The sequence below is a fragment of the Microcaecilia unicolor genome, chromosome 5, assembly GCF_901765095.1.
Source record: "Microcaecilia unicolor chromosome 5, aMicUni1.1, whole genome shotgun sequence".
NCBI lineage: Eukaryota > Metazoa > Chordata > Amphibia > Gymnophiona > Siphonopidae > Microcaecilia > Microcaecilia unicolor.
Genome location: NC_044035.1, coordinates 105,577,437 through 105,602,471, shown reverse-complemented (window position 1 = coordinate 105,602,471; position 25,035 = coordinate 105,577,437). Strand labels below are relative to the sequence as shown.

The 25,035-nt window shown below is 42.0% G+C and overlaps 1 protein-coding gene across 1 annotated transcript in view; it reads left to right on the top strand.

Annotated features, from left to right (window-relative positions):
* LOC115471271 (putative hexokinase HKDC1) overlaps positions 1-24,827 on the top strand; it is a 110,937-nt gene extending 86,110 nt beyond the window's left edge. The window contains exons 18-20 of the mRNA XM_030204973.1: positions 2,162-2,307; positions 5,766-5,900; positions 24,616-24,827. Of these exons, the coding sequence (XP_030060833.1) occupies positions 2,162-2,307; positions 5,766-5,900; positions 24,616-24,827 (493 nt within the window). The remainder of the gene's footprint in view (positions 1-2,161; positions 2,308-5,765; positions 5,901-24,615) is intronic.
* The last annotated feature ends 208 nt before the right edge of the window (positions 24,828-25,035 follow it).

The following is a 25,035-nucleotide window of genomic DNA, read 5'->3' as shown; positions in this document are numbered from 1 at the left end:
CTGGGATTACAGACTCTACTCCAAGGTATCTGTCTGTCTGTCTGTCTCTCTCTCTATCACAAATACTCATTATCTCTGTGAGATATACTCTCTCTCACACACATTCACACTCTCTGTCTTACACATAGTCACTACCTGTCTCACACATACTCACTTTCACCACTGAAAATTATTGATTACCATCAGAGTACATTTCTCCTAACAGTTCCCTTAAAAACATTAATGGCAGAAGGTCATTACCTTGCTAGCGCCCGTTTCATTTCAATGAGAAGTGGGCTTTTTTTACTAGTATATATATAAATCCAAGCAAAATAAGTGTAAGTGGATTTAAGGGTTCCTTATTGATAAGGTGTGTGTCTGTACAGCAGGGATTCTCAACCCAGTCCTCGGGACACACATAGCCAGTCAGCTTTTCAGGATACCCACAATGAATATGCATTAGATAAATTTGCATACAATGGAGGTAGGACATGCAAATCCATCTACATATAACATAGTAGATGACAGCAGGTAAAGACCTGTATGGTCCATCCAGTCTGCCCAACAAGATAAACTCATTGCATATGGTATGTGATACGTCATATGTATACCTGGCCTTGATTTGTCCTTGCCATTTTCAGGGCATGGAGAAGTCTGCCCAGTACTGTCCTTGTTCTAAAATTTCTGAAGTTAACATCGAAGCCTCTGAAAAGCTCCACTCCAGCCCATCCAAATCTATTCAGCCATGATCAGGGCACAGACCACAGAAGTCTGCCCAGCACTAGCCTTGTTCTCCAACTTCTGAAGCTGAAGCGAAATCTGTCCAGCCACGATCAGAACACAGACCACAGAGGTTTGCCCAGTACTCACTTTGCTTCCCAATTGCAGGTGTTGCTTCCTAATCTCCGCTAAGCTTCTTTGGATCCATTCCTTCTAAACAGGATTCATTTGTGTTATTCCATGCATTTTTGAATTCCATTACTGTTTTCATCTCCACCACCTCCTGCAGGAGGGCATTCCAGATATCTACCACCCTGTCCATGAAAAAATACTTCCTGACATTATTCCTGAGTCTGCCCACTTTCAACCTCAATTCATGTTCTCTAGATCTAGCATCCTCCCTTCTCTGGAAAAGGTTTGTTTGCAGATTAATACCTTTCAAATATTTGAACGTCTGTATCATATCACCCTTGTTTCTCCTTTCCTCCAGGGTATCCATGTTCAGGACAGTAAGTCTCTCCTCATATGTCTTGCAATGCAGAATCCCATACCATTTTTGTCGCTTTTCTTTGATCCGCTTCAAGTGTTTTTACATCCTTAGTAAGATACGGCCTCCAAAACTCCAAGTGGGGCCTCACCAACAGCTTGTAGAGAGGCATCAACACCTTCTTTGTTCTACTGGTTATATCCCTCTCCATGCAGCCTAGCATCCTTCTGGCCATGGCCATGGCCACAGCCACCGCCTTGTTGCATTGTTTTGTCACCTCATGCATATTCATTGTGATTGTGGATATCCTGAAAACCTGGCTGGATAGGTGTGTCCCAAAGACTGGGTTGAGAACCCCTGCTCCTATAGAAACATACTACAGCTATGAGGTCAAAGAAGTTGACAGAACAACCACTATGAAGAACTTGAGGATTTGGAGTGAGTAAAACTCAGGGAGGAATTCTATAAATGATGCCCAAAATTAGGTGCCGGGAAGATCTGCACCAAACTGGTATTCTGCAAAGGGCGCTCTGTGTAGAATGCTCTTTATAAAATACTACTTTGCTGCGCATCTCATGCTTAACTTTGGATGTCACTCTGCTGAAACCTAGTGTAAATGCTGGTGTCAACTAATGGCAGTTGGGCATGTAAACAACCCTATTCTATAACATTGTGCCCAAATACTGGGAATGCTCCTGACCCATCTATTCCCCTCCCATGGCCACTCCCTCTTTTTGTGTTGCGTGCTATAAAAGTTAGGCACACATTTTATAGAATACAGCACAGGGAAGATCCACGTGTAAACCCAAATGAGTGCAAATTAACACCAATTATTGGCCTATGAACTAATTAGTCTGTTCACCATGCCCAAAGTTTGATGACCTATATAGAATCTGAGGGTCAGAGTGTAGAGATTTCTCATTGCTCTTTTCTGAAGTAGAAAACACGATTACACTAATTTTGTCTTAAATTTAGTTTCTCTAGGATTTTACAAGAAACTGTGGCAGACCTGGCTCCCAAGTGCAACGTGACTTTCATGCTGTCTGAAGATGGTAGCGGCAAGGGGGCTGCACTCATTACTGCAGTGGCAAAGAGACTGCACAATAAAATTCAAATAGACAGTAAAGGTGTATTGTAGCCAAAATGTACTTGAAGGATTTGATAAGCCATCCAAAAGGTTTAAATTATGAGAAGTAGGAGAGTGCACCTATATGTTGTACTACATAACCTTTATTTTATGTTAAAAAGTCATTGTCTTAGCTTGTCATGGGTCAGTTCTGGTGGCAGTACTATGTGGCAGATTTTTCCAAAGTTTACAAACATTGTCCAAGCTTTCAGCTTCCTTTCAGTCCTTCTGCTGGTGGGGGGTGCTTAAACATATCTTATTTATTGCATTTGATATACTGCTTGAGCCTACATATAGACTGTAGCGAAACAGGAGATTTTCAAGTCTTTGAATTGTAATAATATTTTCATGCAGTGTATTTCTCTTGTTTGGCCAGCCGGTGGTGTTTGTTCTGTGTTTTAAAGCTGTTGCAAAGAAGGCTGTTTCTTTTCAGCTTAAGCCCTGAGGAAAAAGTATCCTGCCCTACTATTGGCCAGATTCTTTCATGCTGTGGGCTCTGATTGGGTCTGGAGTTCAGATCCAGCCAGGAGATATTGGATGTTCCCCAGTCTCAGATAGGGAGTGCAGAGGGTAAATATCTCTGCCCTAAGGCCCTGTTCCAGAACTGTGAGCAGTTATTTTTCTGAAACTCCTCAGGTGCTACCCTGGTAGTGACAAAGTGTTTAGTTTTAATATTGATCCTTATTGTTAACTGTTATTGCTTGTTGTTTTTCCACCTGTTTTATATCAGCCACTGTTCTATTTCTGTGATAATAAACCCATTAGTTTATTAGCTCTGATGTCTTGGACTGACTAAGAATCCTGGTGGTTTATGTTTCGGGTCTGTGAGTGCTTTCTAGGAACTGTGGGACCCCTGGGAGTGTTGCCCCAGAGTCGTAGAAGTCACCAGGGAATAACTTGAGAGTGGGAGACTCGCCCAGCAGGCAAGTGGAAGGGTATGCCAGTGTAGAGCATGTGTGCAGATGGTAGCAGGCCTGAGCAGTGCTGGAGACAGATCCTCCAGGTAGCCACAGGGTTAACCCCAGGTGGGTGCTAGGTGTTCATGAAATATAGGCATAGAGCAGTTCACACACAAATATCTGTGCAGGTACTTTCTGTCCCAAATCTAAGTATTATTTCTATCTGGGGCAATGGAGGGTTAAGTGACTTGCCCAGGGTCACAAGGAGCTGTAGTGGGCATCAAATCCAGTTCCCCAGGTTTGCAACCTGCTGCATCTAACCACTAAGCCACTTCACTCCTCTAAGTTTGCCAGAAGGAAGAAAAAGGTAGGGAAATAGCAAATAATTCGTAGGAAGGGCATTTAAAAGTCACATAAGGAGTGGCCTAGTGGTTAGAGTGGTGGACTTTGGTCCTGGGAAACTGGGTTCGATTCCCACTGCAGGCACAGGCAGCTCCTTGTGACTCTGGGCAAGTCACTTAACCCTCCATTGCTCCTATGTCAATCATGTGCTTCAGTGTGGGTTATTTCCAGAGGATTATGGAAGCATTGTTTTAACACCCATACCGAAAGACCGCAAGAAAAACGTTGCCGATGTGACTAACTATAGGCCGGTAGCATCCATTCCACTTTTAGTCAAGCTAATGGAAAGTGTAGTCACCAGTCAACTCACGGATTACATCCTAAATGTCAGGTTCTCAGGTTCAAAACACACAGGCATGGACTCTGGAGTAATCGTGAGCCCTTGGGCTGCTGACGAGGAGAGGCAGCAGCAGGCAAAACCCATGAACCAACACTGGGCTAGAACGCACCGGACTGGTATGCACTGAACTGGAACACACTGGACTGGAACGCACCGGACAGGTACGCACTGTACTGGAACACACTGGACAGGAACACATGGGACTGGACCTAGGTTTCACCTACACTTAGCCGCCGGCAGGGCTTGGAGGAAAACTGGTACTTGAACTAGCAGGCAGGAACATCAGAGAACTCACACTAGGAGGGACACTAAACAAGCCAGACCACAACAGGGTTCAGGATAGGAATCAGGATACAGGATTTCCAAACAGACCGGACTGGAAGGAAACTGAAAGCAAGCAGGGCAGACAGGGTTCAGAAGTGCCCACAGGCACCTAGACAAAAGCAAGGCAGACAGGGGTTCAGGGTACTCAGACAAGAGGGAAAGGAAGCCAAAAGCAGGCAGGATTCAGAAGTGCCACCAGGCACCCAGACAAGAGCAAGGCAGAAGTGCTAACTGCACCAGGAATACAGGGTTCTCAGACAGGAGGGAAAGGGAGCCAAAAGCAGACAGGATTCAGAAGTGCCACCAGGCACCCAGAAAAGAGCAAGGCAGAAGTGCTAACTGCACCAGGAATACAGGGTTCTCAGACAGGAGGGAAAGGGAGCCAACAGGACTGGAATCAGGATAGGATTCAAGGCAAGCAAGACAAGGCAGAAGTGCTAACAGCACCAAACACTAACCGGGACCTTTGGCGTTTGCAAAGCCCCTGAATGGAAGAACACCACTTCCTTATCAAGGGCCTGACTGATGATGTCACAACTACAGGACTCAGGCAGAAAGCATATTGAAGCACAGAGAGGCTCAACACACACAGGTGCAGTATAGTGGAGTAATTAGAGCCACGCTGGAAGCAGCCAGCACACAGAGACAGAGGCAGAGCCAACTCAGGCAACACACACAGGTGCAGTATAGTGAAGCAATTAGAACCATGCTGGGAGCAGCCAGCATACAGAGACAGAGCTAACTCAAGAAGGACAGAAAGAAGCCAGCTAAGAAGCTGACCACCAGAAATAAGATAAGTTTGAGAGGGGTCACGACCACAATCATAACACTAAATTTCAATCTACTTGCAACTTCTCAGTCAGGCTTCCGTGTGGGACACAGCACCGAAACAGCACTGCTCACCCTACTTACACAGCTCAGGCAGGAACTTGCTACCAGCAAGGACATATTGCTCCTCCAATTTGATATGTCAAGTGCCTTTGATATGGTCAATCACCATATTCTTTTAAGACTGCTAGACGAATTGGGAGTAGGAGGCAATGTACTCAAGTGGCTAAAGGGTTGTCTCATGCTTCGAACATACCAGGTTAAAGTGAATTCGCACTTATCTGCGGTATGGAGCGCAGAATGTGGCATGCCTCAAGGTTCTCCCCTGTCGCCTATCATTTTCAACCCCATTGGCACACACATTAGCTCATTTGGGACTTCATCCGTTTAACTATGCTGACGATGTAGTAGTATATATTCCTTTCTGTTCTACAGTATCAGAGATTATTAAGTCCATCAGCAGCGTCCTGCAAGTAATGGACTCTTGGGCAAATGCTTTCAAGCTCAAACTTAATGTGGACAAAACACACTGCCTTGTTTTGACTTCCCAGCGCAAGTTCATCCCTCCCACTTCTATTTTGGTCAATAGACTCACCCTTCCTATCTCTGAAAGTTTGAAAATTTTGGGAGTAATATTTGACCATTTTTTAACTTTTGAAGGTCAAGCAAAGGCACAAGCCAAGAACATGTTCATCATGTTGTGGAAGCTCAAGCGAGTTTGCCACCTCTTCCCAAGACCACTCTTTAGAAATATGGTACAATCATTGGTGCTTTGTCATACAGACTACTGCAATGGTACATTGGCAGGGTGTAAGGGCTTTGTCTTGCGAAAACTACAGACTGTCCAAAACATGGCAGCGAGGCTTGTCTTCAATAAAGCCTCTTCTTGTAAAACTTCACTGGCTTCCGATCAAAGAGCATATAGAATTCAAGGTTTGCACCATGGTTCACAAAATCCTCCATGGGGTTGTCCCAAGTTACATGCTCAACCTGGTTGACTTGCCAGTCAGAAATGCTGACCCGTTCTCAAGATTATACCTCACCTTGCACTACCCCAGTTGGAAAGGCTGTAAGCATGGATCTATTCAGGCGTCAAGCTTCCCCCTGTTGGGAAAATGTGGGGTATAAGTACATTAATAAATAAATAAATAAATATTTGTCCCAGAGTTGTATTCTCTTTTCCGGAACCTTATCAGCTTCCTTGCACCTACTGTTACTCTGTTTTCCACTCTGTATATTTTCCTGGAGTTGGTACTTTCCTCTCCAGAATCTGTAAGCCACATTGAACCTACTGCTATGCGAGAAAATGTGGGATACAAATGTAATAAATAAATATGATTTTGATATTATATAAAAAATAACTTTAAGACTATGTATGGGTCTGGACTGATGATTGTATGGTGGAGATGAATGACCAACTGAACAACTTGTTGGCTGACTCCAGGTTCTATGGTCCTTAATAGGAATTGAATGGACTTCCTCTTATTTGCCACGCAGGAATCACTAACGCAGCTTTGCAAAAGAAGCCCTAAATTTTTTGTTGAGTTTGGATTGCTTTGATGTACTATATGAAACGTGAAGATATGAACCACTAATTTTATCCTGGGGCCCCCCCTGGTGAAATTCATCAGTGCTTTCCATATAGGCGCAGAATGGGCAGGACTCAATGACAAAAATATGGCCTGCACCTCAAGGCAGTCACAATATCACAATAAAACTGTTTCTTCTTATTCTATTACTGATAAAATAGCATCCCATATGCCTTGTTCCTATCCAATTAAATGCATCTAGCATTCTATGTTATGCAATAAAAAGAACCCAGAGATGACCTTACATAGATCAAGAAGGTCTTTGTTGGTATATATCATGCTTTAGCTTTCTACAGTTCTTTGTATTTGTAGAAGTCTTTTCTACAAAAGATTTTTCCTTTGGCACAACATGGGAGAAGGTTTTTGTTTTTTTTAATAATGTCCAGCTTTGGAAACTGAAGAGCAGTGGTGTTCTTTAGTCGGCTGCCACCCAGGGCAGATCACCGCTGCGCACACCCATCCACCTGGATGCAGCATTGTCCTCTCCCCGGGTGCAGCGTCCGCCCCCCGGTGCATCACCTCAAAACACCCCCCACTACATTGCTCTTACCTCCTGGGGTGCTGGGAGCAGCTACGTTGCTGTCAGCTCTGCCAGTTCCCTGCTCCCTCTGCCCTGGAACAGGAAGTAACATCAGAGGGAGCAGGGAACCGGCAGAGCAGATGGCTGCGCAGCTGTTCCCTGCACCCCTCCTTCAGTATGCACACTAATTAAACCATCTAACTAAAAGAAAGCTATAAAACAGATTATATACATACAACACTGGTCTCCATCATCTAGGCTCTTATCAACAGCTGGGCGGGCCCGGTTCACAGCCAGAGTTAGGAACTTCAGACCAGGTACAGATCTTCTGCACGACACGTCTGCCCACAGATGAACCCCCACCCTGGTGTGACAAGCCCTCCCTTTTTATTAGGCTCTGGACACATGTTGAGAGCTAAGGAAAGTTACAGAAAGCTTCTATGGAAAATTACAGAATGCTTCTTTGCTTACGTTTGTGGGAACGTGGTCACATACTTTCCCAAGTCCAGGTGGCCTAGCTGGGCCTGGGAAATAAGAACCATCCTCCCCTTTGCATACCAAATTAGTTAGAGCTGTGTCTTATCTTCTGCATTCCAACTTGTTTTTTATATTTATAAGAAAAGTTACTTTCGGTCAAAGACAGGGTTGAAAAACAGGCTTTAAAATTCACTTCCATTACAATCGGTCCTTGATTTTCAACTCTGTCTGAACGACAATCCATACATAAAAACAACCAAAAAAAAAAAAAAAAGTAACAGGACAGATTATACAAATGGATAATATACTGAGCACTAATTTCAACAAACATACTAAAATTAACAGGAAGTATAATTAATCCAAGGGCAAATAGTAATAATGCTGCCCACTAATAACTAACCAAAATTCAGTATTACAAATAATACACACTGCTTTGTTACATTAAACTACACAATTTGCCCAGAACAAAAGAGGTCACTGCGCAATGCAGTATTTGAAATTATTAATCAGGTTGTGGAAGGAACCCACTGGTGAAATTCACCTCCACAAGTATTCAGAACTAGTCATCTTGAGCCTTATTCCGTTGTATAAGGGCAAATAAATCTTACAACATGCAAGTAGTAAATTATGCTATATTAATTTCTACTTGTAAACTATCTGAGTATAATAAAAAAAACCTTTATCATATTGAAAAATAATAAGCTGATTAATGTCAGTTCTAATACATTTTGTTTTGTCTAAAATTTCAGCATCAATAGCATTTATTATCTCTGCACTTGTACCAAAAGCTCCTAACAATGTATCATACTAAACTCATTTTACTCTACAATTAAGGCAATTAAGAGTACTACAGTTTTTACACAAGTCTCCATAGGTATAGTGTTCACACAAGAAAAATATAAACATTTGCTAATAACACATTGGTGGTGTAAATGTCAACAATGTCCGCATTTTGGGGTCAACAATGCTGTATTGACTGTCTCTGACTTGTGCAAGTCATACTAAACTCATTCATGTGACAGGACTTCTTTCCATATTTGAGTGTTGTTGACAGTTGCCACAGGGCACATCTAATTAGCTGAACATGTCAGATTTCACTCTGATTCTTCCACTGCCAAATCAGCTTGCCTTGTCTTTCAGTGGTAAGATGTAGTCGCCCACCGGGGTAATGGCAATACCCAAGACACCATAAGAAGGAGGATTATACTGGACTCTTACAAGGATCTATAAGTGAAACATAGTAACAGATTAATTACTCTCTAAGATAACATTTATTTGCTGGACATAAGTCCATTTTTTCCCGCCCAGGTTGGAGGATCAGGACAGTATTGTCTGCCCCTTGGGTAATAATTTCAGCAGGCTGTGGGGGCCCATTTCCTTGGGTAACCCACACCTTTGCTCCTGCAGACAGATTAGTGGATCCAAAGCCTTTATCCTCTCGTGTGGTAAAGGTGGTGGGTGGATCCACCTTCACAATTCCAGATTGTAACATGGGTAAAATTAATAATTAAGCAATTCCATCATTAGCCTGAATTAAAACATCACGTGGACTTTGGTTATTAAGTATTACCCTTACTTTTCACTGATAGTCTATATCAATCATCCCTTCCAAAACCTGTATTTATTATTAACAATTTAACTATTTGTAGAGCATATAAATCCAGCCTTGCCACTCCTGGAATGGCCCTGTAGGGCATCATAGCTCTGCTGTAATTTCCCAATATCCTAATTAGTCATGTTTGGTAGTCAAGACTTGTAGGTTAGGAGTAACCATTCACATTAGGGGTGTTTCTGCCTCCCCAATAGGCCGATTATTAAGTATCCCTAAGGCCTCTACCACATTTATTTACAAATCTTTAATGATCCTCCTATTTTACGTATTTGTTGTTTCACAGACCATTCATTGTTCACTTAAACCTGCTCCAATATATATTATGGTCTGAAGCATATTGTTGTACCAATTAGCCTTCAAAAATGAGAACCATTATCAATTCTAAAGTTTTAATAGTGTTGCCTGCAAGGATGTGCAATTACATATCTAAAATAATTAGCTACTGCCGTGCACACATATTTACATCCTTGCAAATTGGGTAAAGGTTCTATATAATCTATCTACCAAATTTGTTCAGGTAATTTTCGCCTTTTTAATTACCCCTTAGACATGTGGGGAACAGATTGCCTAGTCTGGTATTAACAGACCAGACATTCAACCATAACAGTTTTAATAACATCCATAATTAAACTAATACCATGATCTGTTGCCCACCTGTAAGTGGCCTTTCTTCCCAGATGTTCACTTTTTTGGTGCACCCATTTCACCAAACCTGAGCAATTATCTGGCTCTTCCACAGTCATCAGCCACTGCGCTGTAGAGACATTGTAGAGTATCACCCTTAATGAGCATCTACATAAAAAACAATAACATTAATATTTACACAATTCCAAATGTCTTGCCACAATTCTCTGCCCCACAAATCCTTAGTATCAATTTTCCAATTGTTTTTGTACCAAGTAGGTAGCCATGTGGCTAATTCATTTGCCACGGACCAGGAATTGATATATATGTATGACATTGCCCTAAATTCTCAGTTTTCAAAGCCATATAGGCCTCATTAGTTAATTGATTATAAACGTTTCCCCACCTGACTGGGCTTTCCACCCGTTCCAGAGGCTCTAGCCCAATTTATCATGTTTCTGGAAGGGCTGACACTTTTTCATGCAGTAAGGGAATTCCCCCAATCCCTGATTTTGTTCTTTATATTTTCTTTTATAATTCTAAAAATCCTACGGCTCTAAAACTCCAGTGTTACCAAATTCCTTTATTTTTGGCAAAAGCTCTTATTAGCATAATTTTCATTCCCTGAGACACTTAGCTCTACCTCTCCTGGCTGTACTGGCCACAGATCTAAGGTAGTTTGTATTGCCTGTTGCTCTGCTTCAAAAGCTTGTTGTTCCTTTTCTCCCCACTCAAAATTATATTTTTTCCTAGTCACTTTATATAATGGTGCTAAAATTTGCCCCAGGTAGGGTACATGTTGTCTCCAAAGCCAAATAATCCAATAAAATGTTGTGCCTCCTTTTTATTACAAGGAAGAACAAATTCCAACATTTTCTGTTTAGCTTTTGGCAAAATTTCTCTTAAACCATTATGCCATTGAATGCCTAGGAATTTCACTGTTTGGGATGGTCCTTGTATATTATCAGGATTTATCTCCCATCCTTTGTTCTTTAAATGTATAATTAACAATTTCAACTGGGTCTGAATATCTTCCAGTGTTTTCCCTTGAATTATAATATCATCAATATAATGCACAATTTGCATATGATCAGCTAGAGGAAATTCATCTAAATGATCTGCCACTGTCCGGTGACAGATACTGGGACTGTGAATCCAGCCCTATGGTAATCGGGTGAATGTATACTGCCTGCCCTGCCAACTGAAAGCAAATTGATCCCAATATTTCTCATCAACTGGTATTGTTAAAAAGGCATTAGCCAAATCTATTACAGCATACCATCTGCCAAAATGTATCTGTATTTTCTCTATCAAAGTAATAGTATCTGGGACTGCAGCAGTTAAAGCGGGTGTAACTTTGTTTAGTTCCCAATAGTCACGGTCATATGCCAGGAACCATCACTTTTTCAGACTGGCTAGACCGGATTATTCCAATCTGTGGTGGTAGTTTTAATAACCCCCTTCTCCATTAACTCTTTTTTAGTTTTACTGATCTCAAGGTGCCCCCCCCCCCCCCCCCCCCCCCCGGTATTCTATACTGTTTCAAATGAATGATCTGTGTTGTCTGTTCAAGCCTGTTAAAAAAAAAATCCATTTCTCTTCTTCCCTGCAATCAAGGTCATTTTTTCCCTGATAAGCACTGCTTGCAAAAGCTATGTAATTAACACATTCCTATGTCTGACAGTTTCAGTTTCCCTGCCTGAAACGGTCCTTGAATCTTATAAGATTTATCTATGTGCAATTAATGACTGCAAATGAGTGTAAACATACTTTTAAATACTTTATTTTTGTTAATTCTTTTTTTTAATTACATTTGTACCCTGAATTTTCCCACTCATAGCAGGTTCAATGCGGCTTACATATTATATACAGGTACTTATTTGTACCTGGGGCAATGGAGGGTTAAGTGACTTGCCCAGAGTCACAAGGAGCTGCCTGTGCCTGCAGTGGGAATTGAACCCAGTTCCCTAGGACCAAAGTCCACCACTCTAACTACTAGGCCACTCCTCCACTCCTTTCTCCATTTCTTATTTTTATACTGCCTCACATTTACAACGGCACGGCACACTCAGTTATCATTTTAACTAAAGTATTCTGGCAAGAATTTTAGCTGTAAATCACACACTTAAACATTCCAGTTATGTACCTTTCCCATGCTGTTTATCCCAGCTCTAACGGGTTTTAAGATAAACAATACTGTTACATAGTAACATAGTAAATGACAGCAGATAAAGACCCGTACGATCCATCCAGTCTGCCCAACAAGATAAACTCATTAACATACTTCTCCCTTTCTGTTTAACATTTTGCCTGCAATGATTCTTTTACACTGAATCCTGTTTTTCCCATTAGGACCACTCAGTGGCTATAATATCATATGTACTGCATCCCATCCTGGGATCTCATTAACACTCTCCGCTTTATTCTTTTTTTAATTTGTTTTATTTAAATTTTACTCTCCGCTTTATTCTTCTCAATTTTTTGCTTAAAAAAATTCCATTCCCCTCTACAAATCTTGCTCACAGTACCACTAATGTCTTGCCTTGATATTGCAGCCTGCTCACTTAGAGGGCATAATCGAACATCGCCGGCGATCTATTTTGGCGGTGGCGCTACAGCTGGTCGGAACCATATTATCGAAAAAAAATGGATGGCCATCTTTTTTTTTCGATAATACGGTTTAGCCCGGCCAATGCCGGAGTTCGCCGGGTTTGAGATGGCCGGTTTTGTTTTTCAGCGAAAATGGAAAAAATGCCGGCCATCTTCAACCTGGCGATATCCAAGGTATTTGGTCATGGGAGGAGCCAGCATTTGTAGTGCACTGGTCCTCCTGACATGACAGCACACCAAGTGGGCACCCTAGGGGTCAGTGTGGTGGACTTCAGAAAAAGCTCCCACATGCATAGCTCCCTTACTTTGGGTGCTGAGCCCCCCAACCCCCCTCCACAACCCACTACCCACAAATGTACACCACTACCGTAGCTCTTAGGGGTGAAGTGGCAACTATATGTGGGTGCAGTGGGTTGTGGAGGGCTCCCATTTACCAGCATAAGTGTTACAGGTAGGGGGGGATGGGCCTGGGTCCACCTGCCTTAAGTGCACTGTGGTACCCACTAAAGTGCTCCAGGGACCTGCATACATGCAGGCCTCTAGTACTTGCTGCTGTATAACCTTGGCACACTAGTTGACACCTGAAGACTAATCTCTTTGAAAAAGTCCTTTATTTGAATAAGCACGTTTACTCACAGTTAACTGCAGATCAGAGGTTGTGCCCCACTGGCAAAGAGTCTCCCTGGTACTGAGATTAGCAGTAGGTCAGAGCTGGCAGAATGGGTACAATGCCCTCTTTCAGCAACATTCAAGGTAATAACTAAGTTCTCTAACGTGGGTAACACATGAAAGGGATCTAAAACTAGCTTACAAAAATGGCCACTACCTCATGGACTACCGGAAACAAAACTGGACACACTCTGACCCAGTTAGCAGGGGGGGAAAAAGCACCATGGGAGTAGAGCCCACTACTCTATACCCACCACAATGCATTGCTGATGTGACTGCAGTGCACCTAACAGAAAAGGTGTCACACTCACCCGAGAGCCACATCACAACCAGGGAAAGGCTGTCAGAGGATAGAACACATTCTGCTGTCATGGAGGTGGGTACGCCATTTGAGGCTGGCATACAGGCTGGCAAAAAAGGTCTTTAGTTTATTGTTTTAGTGTGGGAGGGGGTTGGTGACCACTGGGGGAGTACGGGGAGGTCATCCCTGATTCCTTCCGGTGGTCATCTGGTCAGTTGGGGTCACCTTTTTGAGGCTTGGTCGTGAAAATTAAAGGACTAAGTAAACCTTTGGCGAAATACTGCTGAACGCCGCTTTTTTTGTTTCCATTATCCGCAAAAGCCTGCCATCTGGTAGCCACGCCCATGTCTGCCCATGTCCTGCCTTCGCTTCGCCGCCAACACACCCCCTTGAACTTTCGCTGGTGAGGCGACGGGAAAGCGGCGATACTGTCAAAAATGTCGCTTTCGATTATACCGATTTGGCCGCTTTTGCAAGATCGCCGGCCATCTCCTAATTTATGTCGGAAGATGGCCGGCGATCACTTTAGAAAATAAGCTGGTTAATCACCACAGACTGTTCACCGAATAAAATACTACAGATTCTTTTTGGATTCGTATTGGGTAAATGAACTATTCCAAATGGAGAGTGTATAAATCATTATTGCTTCAGTCTATGCAATGATTAAGAAATATACATGCTGACTGAGTCAAATTAGGAGTTATGCACACTAATTAAACTATCTAACTAAAAGAAAGCTATAAAAACAGATACATATATACATACAACACTGGTCTCCATCATCCAGGCTCTTATCAACAGCTGGGGGGCCCAGTTCACAGCGAGAGCTAGGAGCTTCAGACCAGGTACAGACCTTCTACACGACATCATTTATATCCCACATTTTCCAAACATGTTTGGTTCAATGTGGTTTCACAATTTTAGTTAGTCCAGGTAGAGAATTAGATTTTAAGGGGATTGAGGGGGAGTGTAGAGACAAGAGAATTACATTTTAACAGAGTTACATGTAAAGAATTAGATTTTGAGGTGATAGAGGAGGAGTGTAAAAACAAGAATTATATGTTTTTTTATTTTGTAGAAGTCTTTATTAGGTTTTGAGAAACATTACAGAGGCAAGAAGTCACAGCCATCAACATAGGCAAATACAACGCAGCTATAAAACTGTGCAATTTCAATTGAACAGCAGAAACAAATAAACAGTGTATTAATCTCTCAAAGCTAGAGTTCACTAACAAAGTACTCCTAAAATTTGTAACAAGATTTTACATGATACTTCCCCCCCCCCCCCCCCCAAAGAAAACAAAACCCCCAACCCTCCCCTACACCTTCCAACAACAGACTCTCAACACAAACAATGTGACACAAAGGGTTCCCAAATAGCTTCCCACTTGGACAGAGTTTTGCGACGTATGGCCCAAAGTCTTTCCATTTCACAAATGTACCACAGCTTATTTATCCATTTTACCAAAGAAGGAACCTGAGGAGACTTCCAATGAGCGGCCAGAGTGACCCTAGCAGCTGACATAGCGTGGTGAACCCAATAAGGACTGGGATGTAGTAAGGCCAGGTTTTTTAGGAAAAAGAAAAATTCAGGTGACCACTTTATAGGCTTAGAGAGCCAACTCCAGAGTCTATGTTGAATTGCTTTCCAGAAAACCCGAGCCTTAATGCATGACCACCAGAGATGACCGATAGTACCCTTCTGCCCACTCTCCCTCCAACACAATGGGGGAAACCTTTGGAAACATGTGATTAAGGTGCGCTGGAGTCAAATACCACCTATATAAAACTTTTACAGCATTTTCTTTAAAAGGAACAGAAAGAAAAATCCTTGAAAAGCGTATTCCATAAAGTTCCAATCATCATCACCCAATGTCAAGCCAATTCCTGATGTCAGCACAATCGATGCTCAACGGGAGGCTGCACCTGCCTGCGCTGATAAGTATATAAGCAAGTGATAAGACTCCTCGTTCCTTTAGAGTCCTCACACAAATCCTCCAAAAAGGAGTCCTCTCGAATTACCTTTGGCCTTATTTCAACAGCAGAAAGAAAATGTTTCACTTGAGTATAAGCAAAAATATCCTTAGGAGAAATTGCATATGTTGCAACCAAAGTATTGAGTGGAATAAAGGCCTTTTCATCAAAAAATTGACCCCAGGTCTCTAGACCCACAGAAAACCAATTCGAGAAAAAGCCCTGGTTCAAGACCAGGGGAAAAGGGGGTTACTTGTTACTGGTGTAAGTTTGGAAAGGACCAAATCAGGTTTGGCAAATAAACTATCCCAATAGTAAAAGTTGTCGAAATCGAGGGACAAACATCCCTACTCAGTGAACGATATCTCCAAGGAAGCCACATTGATGAAGCAAAGGGCATGAGCCTACCGAGTCCTGCTCCAATCTAATCCACCGCTTCTGGGGGCTTGCGTGAAACCATTCGATAGCAGCCCGAGCCTGAGCAGCTTTGTAATACCAATACACATTCGGAACATCCAAACCACCCTTTTTCTGATCCTGATACAGCAATGTTCTAGAGAGACATGGCCGTTTATTAGACCAAATGAAGCAAAGAAGGCGATCTTGGAGACCTGAGAGAAAGTTACGAGACAAACCAAGAGGGAGAACCTGGAAGAGATACATCAAACGTGGCAACACGTTCATTTTCAGAGTAGCAATCCGTCCAAACCATGATAACTCAATGGAACCCCAAGCCTCCATATCTTTGTATAGTTTCCACAAGAGGGGAGGATAATTAGCCGAAAATAAATCAGAAAAGTTCTTGGTAAGATGAATCCCCAAATACTTGATACCTCGGGTTACCCACCGAAAAGGGAAGGCTTGTTGTATAGATTGTAAAATCGGACTAGAAATACCAATAGCCATAGCTTCCGATTTAGTCATATTGAGCTTGAATCCTGAAAAGGAGGAATAGTCCGCTAAAAGCTTAATTAAGTTAGGCATGGAGAGTAACGGTTTAGTTAAGGAAAGCAAGATATCATCAGCAAACATAGCCAACTTATATTCTGACCACCTACCATAATGCCCGAGATATCGGAATTAGAGCGAATAGCAAGGGGTTCCACAACCAAGGCAAATAGCATTGGCAAGAGAGGACATCCTTGGCATGTCCCCCTAGACAAAGGGAATGTAGGAGAATTGCCACCATAATTCGCACACACGCTCTAGGAGAGTTGTAAAGGCTTGAGTCCAATCCCTAAATCCTGACCCAAATCCCAATCGCCTCCAAAATACTGATCATGAAGGCCACTGCACATGGTCAAATGCCTTCTCGGCATCTAATCCCAGAAGACACAAGGGGGTTTTTGACTTTGTAGCTACATGCAGCAAGTTAACCGTTCGGCGAACATTATCTTTAGCTTGTCTTTGGGGAAAGAAACTAACTTGAACAGGATGGATTAATTCAGGAAGAACTTTCACTAGTCGATTCGCTAGGACCTGAGCTATAATTCAGCTGCTTGATCCTTTACATCTCCGCCTTCCTTTCCTCTTCAGTTTTTCCCTCCCTCCACTTATCTACTTTTTTTTCCCTCTGCTTTGCACTATTGCTATTATGTTGTACTTTCTCCTGACATTGTACGCCACATAAAGCCTGCCTTGGTGGGAATATGTGGGATATAAATGTTCACAATAAATAAATAAATAAAAACATCAGAATTAAGAATGGAGATAGGATGATAGGAGGCACAGTCCATCTTGTCTTTGCCTGGCTTCGGAATCACTGCTATCCAGGCTTCCATCATAGAGGGAGGGCAGATCCTCCCCTTCCCGGACTGCATTAAGAATCTCGACCAAGAAGCTCTCCTCTAAAAGTCCTATAAAAGTTATTTTTTAGCCATCCAAGCCAGGTGCCTTCCCGGTGGGCAGATCCATAATAACTTTAACAACTTCATCCACTAGGATGGAGCCATCTAACAGACAACATTGCTCCTCTGTCAAAGAAGGAAGGTCCTGGGATGATAAAAAGGCCCCAAGAGCATCCAGGTACCCAACAGTACACCACTACAAGAGCCCTTATGCCTGCAGGGAGTCACCTATATTTTTATTATTTTATTTATAGCAGCATTTATATCCCACATTTTCCAAACATGTTTGGTTCAATGTGGTTTCACAATTTTAGTTAGTCCAGGTAGATTTTAAGGGGATGGAGAGGGAGTGTAGAGACAAGAGAATTACATTTTAACAGAGTTACAGGTAGAGAATTAGATTTTGAGGGGGTGGAGGAGAAGTGTAGGAACAAGAATTATATTTTAACAGTTTTAGCGAATTGCATTTTTAGAGATTAGATGGTGTGTAGAGGATTGAAAGGGAGGTCTTAGGGAGTGAGGGGCAGATGGTTGCCTTAGCAAGAGTTGGGGGGGGGGGGTGGCTAACGTGTTCGTTTTGTTGTCAGTGAGTATAAACTTTTTGAACAGGTAAGTCTTGAGGTGTTTCCGAAAGTTGGTGTGAGCAGTTCAGGACCTTAGTGATTTGGGAAGGACATTCCACAGCTTGGAGCATTGATAGGGGAAGTTCATTGAGTGAACGGACTTGTAGATTAGCTTGTGACATATGGATAGTGAAGGGTCAGGTATTTCCTTGCCTCCTTCAGGATGTTCTTAAGAGGTAGGATGATCATGTCTGAGAGGTATGGAGGCACTTCGCTGTGGACTATGCACCTGACAATGGTACAGAGTTTGACTGTTATGCAGGCTTTGATTGGGAGCCAGTGGAGAACTTGTAATAGAGGGGTGGCCCTTTCGTATCATGTCTTCCTGAAAATGAGTCTGGCTGCTTATTTTGGGCAGCTTGGAGTCTCTTTATGAGTTGCTCTTTGCAACCTGAGTAGATAGCATTGCAGTAATCTAAATGTATAAGAACTAAGGATTGTACAATGAGTCATAATACTTTTGTGGGGAAATTGTTTCTATTTCTCCTTAGTTTCCACATTGTGGGAATGTGCTCATTATTGCCTTTGTGACCTGGTGTTCAAACGTTAGTTTTTGATCGAGGATCACTCCCAGGAGTTTTAGGCTGTTTGAGAGGGGTATGTGATCCTGTCTATGGTTATACCAGGTATGATGGTTTATTTATAGGGTGATCAGGAATTGGGTCTTTTCTCTGTTGAGTGAGCTTTTCTGCGGTGGCCCAGTTTTCTATTGTGTTTAGGCCTCTTTTGGATTTCCTCTGTGATGTCTTTGATGTTTTGAATGGATAAAGATGATCACATTTTCTGCATAGATGAATGGTTTTAGACCTGTCATAGAGACTGGTAGGTACCATTTTATTCACACCTTTGCGGGATAGGTAGAGGTCAGTGACCACTGAAGGAGTAAGAGTGTGTTATTCCTTTATTCCTACAATGGTCATCTGGTCATTTAGGGGCACCTTTTTGTGACTTAGTCATCATTAAAACAGGTTACACCAAAACGTCTAACTTTTAGCCCTGGACGTTTTGCTTTGTTTGATTATGGCAGAAAAATGTCCAAGTTGTGGGAACACCCAGATCCCATCCTCATCCCGTCCCTGACATGTCTCCTTGTGATCTGAATGTACTTCAGATGAACTACATATAAAAACATCTTTAAAATGTGTTTCAAAAATACTGATTGGATGGTTTGTGCCACCTTTTGGACATTTTTCTCTTTCGAAAATGAGCCCCATAATCTATTAGCAAGTACCGTCTAATTTCCTAGAAAATATTCATTGAACTTAAGTCAAGTTGGTACACTTTTTATAAAATGAATATGCATTCCAGTGTCCATGAAAGATCCAACCATGTTTACAGCACTATTGTTAATCAGGACAACCAACACATTATGAACACAGAGCACCTACTGTACTGACATTTGCCAACTTGAAATAAAAAATATATGATTGCATAATATCCTAATGTTATGGTAGATTGTGCTTTGATATAGTTAGAAAATATGTTTGTAATCTTGTTGGTCATCTGGACAGTTTCCTGTATCTATAGCTATTGTAAAGGCATATTGTATATAATGAAGAAATAAAACATTTCAAATGTAAAACTGAATAAAATGTAGAACAGTTTCATTTCTTATGTTTTTCCCTTTTCTGTGAAGCACAAAATTCACAGACTTTTCCCTACTTACAATTGCTTTGTTATTGAGTGAGGAAGAGATACTGGACCCCAGGGAGGATGGGCAGAAGAGATAAGACGCAGGACCCGTGGTAATCAAGAGTGAAGAGAGAGAGATGCCAGACCTGTTTGTGCAGAGGGCAATGCAAAGTTATTACTTTTTTTGTCAGGGGTTCTGAGAAGTTCCAAGAGACGAGGACATTTCTCTGGTAAGTGAACGCTATTTTGCTTTGTGCTTTGGGAACTTAAAGATTGGGGTTTAAAGGAGGAATTGTAGGTTAGTGTTAGACAAAATAAAAATATAAAAAGCAGTTTTATCAACTAATCTCCATGAATAAAAATTGAATAATAAATAGAAAATTGCATATTGAAAAAGAGAAATCCAAAGGATTTAAAGGAATACGGATAGATCTGTTTCCATATTCAAACCTTCTGGGATGTAGCCGTCTGTAATTCAAAAATGAATTGTTGTTCTTTCTTCAAAATAAATTATCAGCAGATCCTCCTCGCCAACTGTTTTTATAAACAAATAACACACAAAAACGCAGATCTTCAAAACGTGGTCCTAGATTCTTAGAGTGGTTACTAATGGTTTTTCAAGTGCATTCCTTTTTAAAGCACTCCTATGTTAAATAATTCTTATATTAAAACTGTCTGTTTTGCCGATAAGCTAACCCACATGGGCAAATTGCCACATAGATGACATTTTTTGTTTTACAATTGGAGAACTCTTGAGATAGATGTTTTTGTAAGATGATGGAATGTGTACAACACTTGTTTTCATGTTAACATTACAACTGAGCATGATCCGCAAGGATGATGTCCCACCGGTAGATTTCTTATCATTGCGGTTAAATTACGTAAGTTGATGGAACCAACATATCTTTCAGATTTTTTTTCACGCTTGAAGGCTATAAAGTAGTTCTTTGTTGTTAAGAGATGCAACATCCTTGTAATAAATGCCAATGTTTTCTAATGATCTTTATAATTGGATTTAGACATGTGGTTAAAGGGCAGTGTGCATACAATCTTGTCATTTTTCTTCTTCTTAACTGGTTGTAGTAATGTTGATCTCGATAGACTCGATGCTCTATGAAACCGTCATTAATATGTTTGAATGGATATCCTTTTTCACAAAAGCGTTTAGTCATATCGACTGACCTAAGGTAATAAGTCGTTGGTCAGAAACACAATCTCCGTAACCGTAAAAATTGGCTACAGTGTGGAAATAAGTATTGATCCCTTGCTGATTTTGTAAGTTTGCCCACTGACAAAGACATGAGCAGCCCATAATTGAAGGGTAGGTTATTGGTAACAGTGAGAGATAGCACATCACAAATTAAATCCGGAAAATCACATTGTGGAAAGTATATGAATTTATTTGCATTCTGCAGAGGGAAATAAGTATTAATCCTCTGGCAAACAAGACCTAATACTTGGTGGCAAAACCCTTGTTGGCAAGCACAGCGGTCAGACGTCTCTGTAGTTTGATGATGAGGTTTGCACACATGTCAGGAGGAATTTTGGTCCATCCTCTTTGCAGATCATCTCTAAATCATTAAGAGTTCTGGGCTGTCGCTTGGCAACTCGCAGCTTCAGCTCCCCTCCATAAGTTTTCAATGGGATTAAGGTCTGGTGACTGGCTTAGGCCACTCCCATGACCCTAATGTGCTTCTTCCTGAGCCACTCCTTTGTGGCATTGGCTGTATGTTTTGGGTCATTGTCGTGCTGGAAGACCCAGCCACGGCCCATTTTTAAGGCCCCTGGAGAGGGAAGGAGGTGTCACTCAGAATTGTACGGTACATGGCCCCATCCATTCTCCCATTGATGCGGTGAAGTAGTCCTGTGCCCTTAGCAGAGAAACACCCCCCAAAACATAACATTTCCACCTCCATGCTTGACAGTGGGGACGGTGTTCTTTGGGTCATAGGCAGCATTTCTCTTTCCTCCAAACACGGCGAGTTGAGTCATGCCAAAGAGCTCAATTTTTGTCTCATCTGACCACAGCACCTTCTCCCAATCACTCTCGGCATCATCCAGGGTGTTCACTGGCAAACTTAGACGGGCCGTCACATGTGCCTTCCGGAGCAGGGGGACCTTGCGGGCACTGCAGGATTGCAATCCGTTATGTCGTAATGTGTTACCAATGGTTCTTCGTGGTGACAGTGGTCCCAGCTGCCTTGAGATCATTGACAAGTTCCCCCCTTGTAGTTGTAGGCTGATTTCTAACCTTCCTCATGATCAAGGATACCCCACGAGGTGAGATTTTGCGTGGAGCCCCAGATCTTTGTCGATTGACAGTCATTTTGTACTTCTTCCATTTTCTTACTATGGCACCAACCAGTTGTCTCCTTCTCGCAAACTTCAGACGGGCCGTCACATGTGCCTTCCGGAGCAGGGGGACCTTGCGGGCACTGCAGGATTGCAATCCGTTATGTCGTAATGTGTTACCAATGGTTTTCGTGGTGACAGTGGTCCCAGCTGCCTTGAGATCATTGACAAGTTCCCCCCTTGTAGTTGTAGGCTGATTTCTAACCTTCCTCATGATCAAGGATACCCCACGAGGTGAGATTTTGCGTGGAGCCCCAGATCTTTGTCGATTGACAGTCATTTTGTACTCTTCCATTTTCCTACTATGGCACCAACAGTTGTCTCCTGTCTCGCACAGCGCTTTACTTGATGGTTTTGTAGCCCATTCCAGCCTTGTGCAGGTGTATGATCTTTGTCCCTGACATCCTTAGACAGCTCCTTGCTCTTGGCCATTTTGGTAGAGGTTAGAGTCTGACTGATTCACTGAGTCTGTGGACAGGTGTCTTTCATACAGGTGACCATTGCCGACAGCTGTCTGTCATGCAGGTAACGAGTTGATTTGGAGCATCTACCTGGCTCTGTAGGGGCCAGATCGCTTACTGGTTGGTGGGGGATCAATACTTATTTCCCTCTGCAGAATGCAAATAAATTCATATACTTTCCACAATGTGATTTTCCGGATTTAATTTGTGATGTGCTATCTCTCACTGTTACCAATAACTTACCCTTCAATTATGGGCTGCTCATGTCTTTGTCAGTGGGCAAACTTACAAAATCAGCAAGGGATCAAATACTTATTTCCACCACTGTATATGGTAAGTTCTTTTTTAAGGATTGGACTGTGACAACTTCCATAATTCAAAAATTTATTGACATCTGTCGGTTTTTCTATAGATGTCTGTAATGAATTTGTTATCTTTGATGCTAATCTTGATATCCAAAAAAGGTATACATTGATCATCATAATTCATCTGAAATTTCAAGTTTGGATCTAAAATATGGAGCGAGTCGTAAAAATTGTTCAAATCTTGAAGTGTCCCCCTCCATATTATAAAATGTCATCTATGTAGCGTTTCCATAGTGAAATATTAGATACAAATTTGTTATTAGTCAAAAAAGTTTCTTCAAAATTGCTCACATATAAATTTGCAATAGATGGTGCGAAGGTCGCGCCCATTGCAGTGCCCTTAATTTGCTGATAAAACTTACCATTAAAAACAAAATAATTTTTAGTTAATGCAATGACTGCTAACCAATAATAAAATCTGTTGGTATATGTTGATAAAAATCTCTATTTGAAATAATACGTCTAATAATCTCAATCGATTCTAGTTGAGGTATATTAGTATACAGACTCTCTATGTCTAATGTAACTAAAATCATGTTTTTGTCAGGAATTATATCGTTCAATATATTAATCATGTCTGATGAGTCACGTACATAGGAAGGTGTCTGGCTTACAAAGGGATGTAAAAATTTGTCTACAAAGACAGAAAGTGTTCTAGAATTGAGCCACATGATGAAACTATAGGTCTACCAGGTGGAGAGGATAGTGACTTGTGTATCTTAGGGAGGATATATAATGTCGGAATGACTGGTTCTTTAACTGTTAGAAAATCAGCCTCTTTCGATGTAATATACAGTGTCTCCCTCCCTAATGAGATTAGTGAACTGATCTCTTTTTGAATACTAGGAGTAGGGTCATTCCTCAGTACTTTATAAAACATATTGTCCTCCAATTGTCTGTTAATGTCTTTAATATAATCCTCTCTATTCATAATGACTATTGCTCCACCCTTGTCTGCGGGTTTAATAATGATACTCTGATCATTCTGTAAATCTTTCACTGCTTTCTTTTCATCTTTTGACAAATTATAAAAAATCTTTCTGGGGGGTCACGTGATGCTTTAGGGCAAGGCAGACGTGGTGCCGAGTTCTCCCGGGCCCCGACTCGAATAAACCCCGTAAAAAACCCTGCAAATAGTAGAGAAAATTGCTTTCTGGTAAGAATAGTGGACAGCGCATCGCATGGGAAAAGTATCTGAGCGCTGCAACAGCAACAATGGCGCCGAAAAACACAAAAAAAGAAAAAGAGAAACCGAAGACGACTGGCGGAGTGGAGGACGGCCCGCCACAATCTGACGTCGCGGTATTCTCAGAAGAACAACTGCGCCAAATTGCAAGTACTGTGGGAACGGTGATCGAGCCGATCCAAAAAAAAATTGATAAGGTTTTTGTGCTCAGCTACGACGCTGGAAGAGCTCTTAACGGATACAGTGAGGAGGACTGGAGAGACTGAGCAGCGGATGGTGGCAATGGAGGAGGCAATTCCCCCGGTTTTGCAGCAGGTGAAAACGCTCGAGACTAAACCGGGTCCACTGGCAGAGAAACTTGATGAACTTGAAAACAGATCCCGTCGGGCGAATTTAAGAATAATAGGCTTACCAGAATCTGTGGGAGCCTCAGTATTATCGTCAGTGCTGGAAAAAATGGCTGTCGCAAGAGTTTGCACTATCTGACCACGCGGGGCCCTTATGTCTAGAAAGGGCCCCACCGCATTGGCCGACAGCAAGATGGCCGACGCAACCCGCGAACTGTGATCCTGAAAGTACATAACTACATCCACAAAGAGGAGATTTTAAGAGGATACAGACAAAAAGAAACGAGACTAAATTTGAGGACATCAAATTCTCATTTCCAGACTACTCAGCAGCCTTACAAGAAAAGAGGAAACTGTATTCCCCACACTGCAGGCGCCTGCACGAGCTGAATATTCAGTTCATGTTGCATATCCAGCGATTTTTAAAAATCAAAGAGCAAGGACAATGGAAAGTCATGGGATCACCGGAGGAAGCAAAGAAATATGTGCAACAGCTGGAGCAGAGGGAAAGAGCACCTGTGGGTAATGAATGAATGCACTGATGTGTATAGGAGCATACGTGGACAAAGCTGTGTAACTCAAATTTGTTAATGGTTAAACAGGGTTGTTAAGCTGGTTAAAATGAGGACATAAGAGTCGGGGGCCGGGAGACTAGGAAACCCCTAAGACCCACTGTAAATGGGTAGTTGTTATGAGGGTTGGAGGGGTGATGGTTTGGGGTATCAAGCGGGCGGGGGGAGG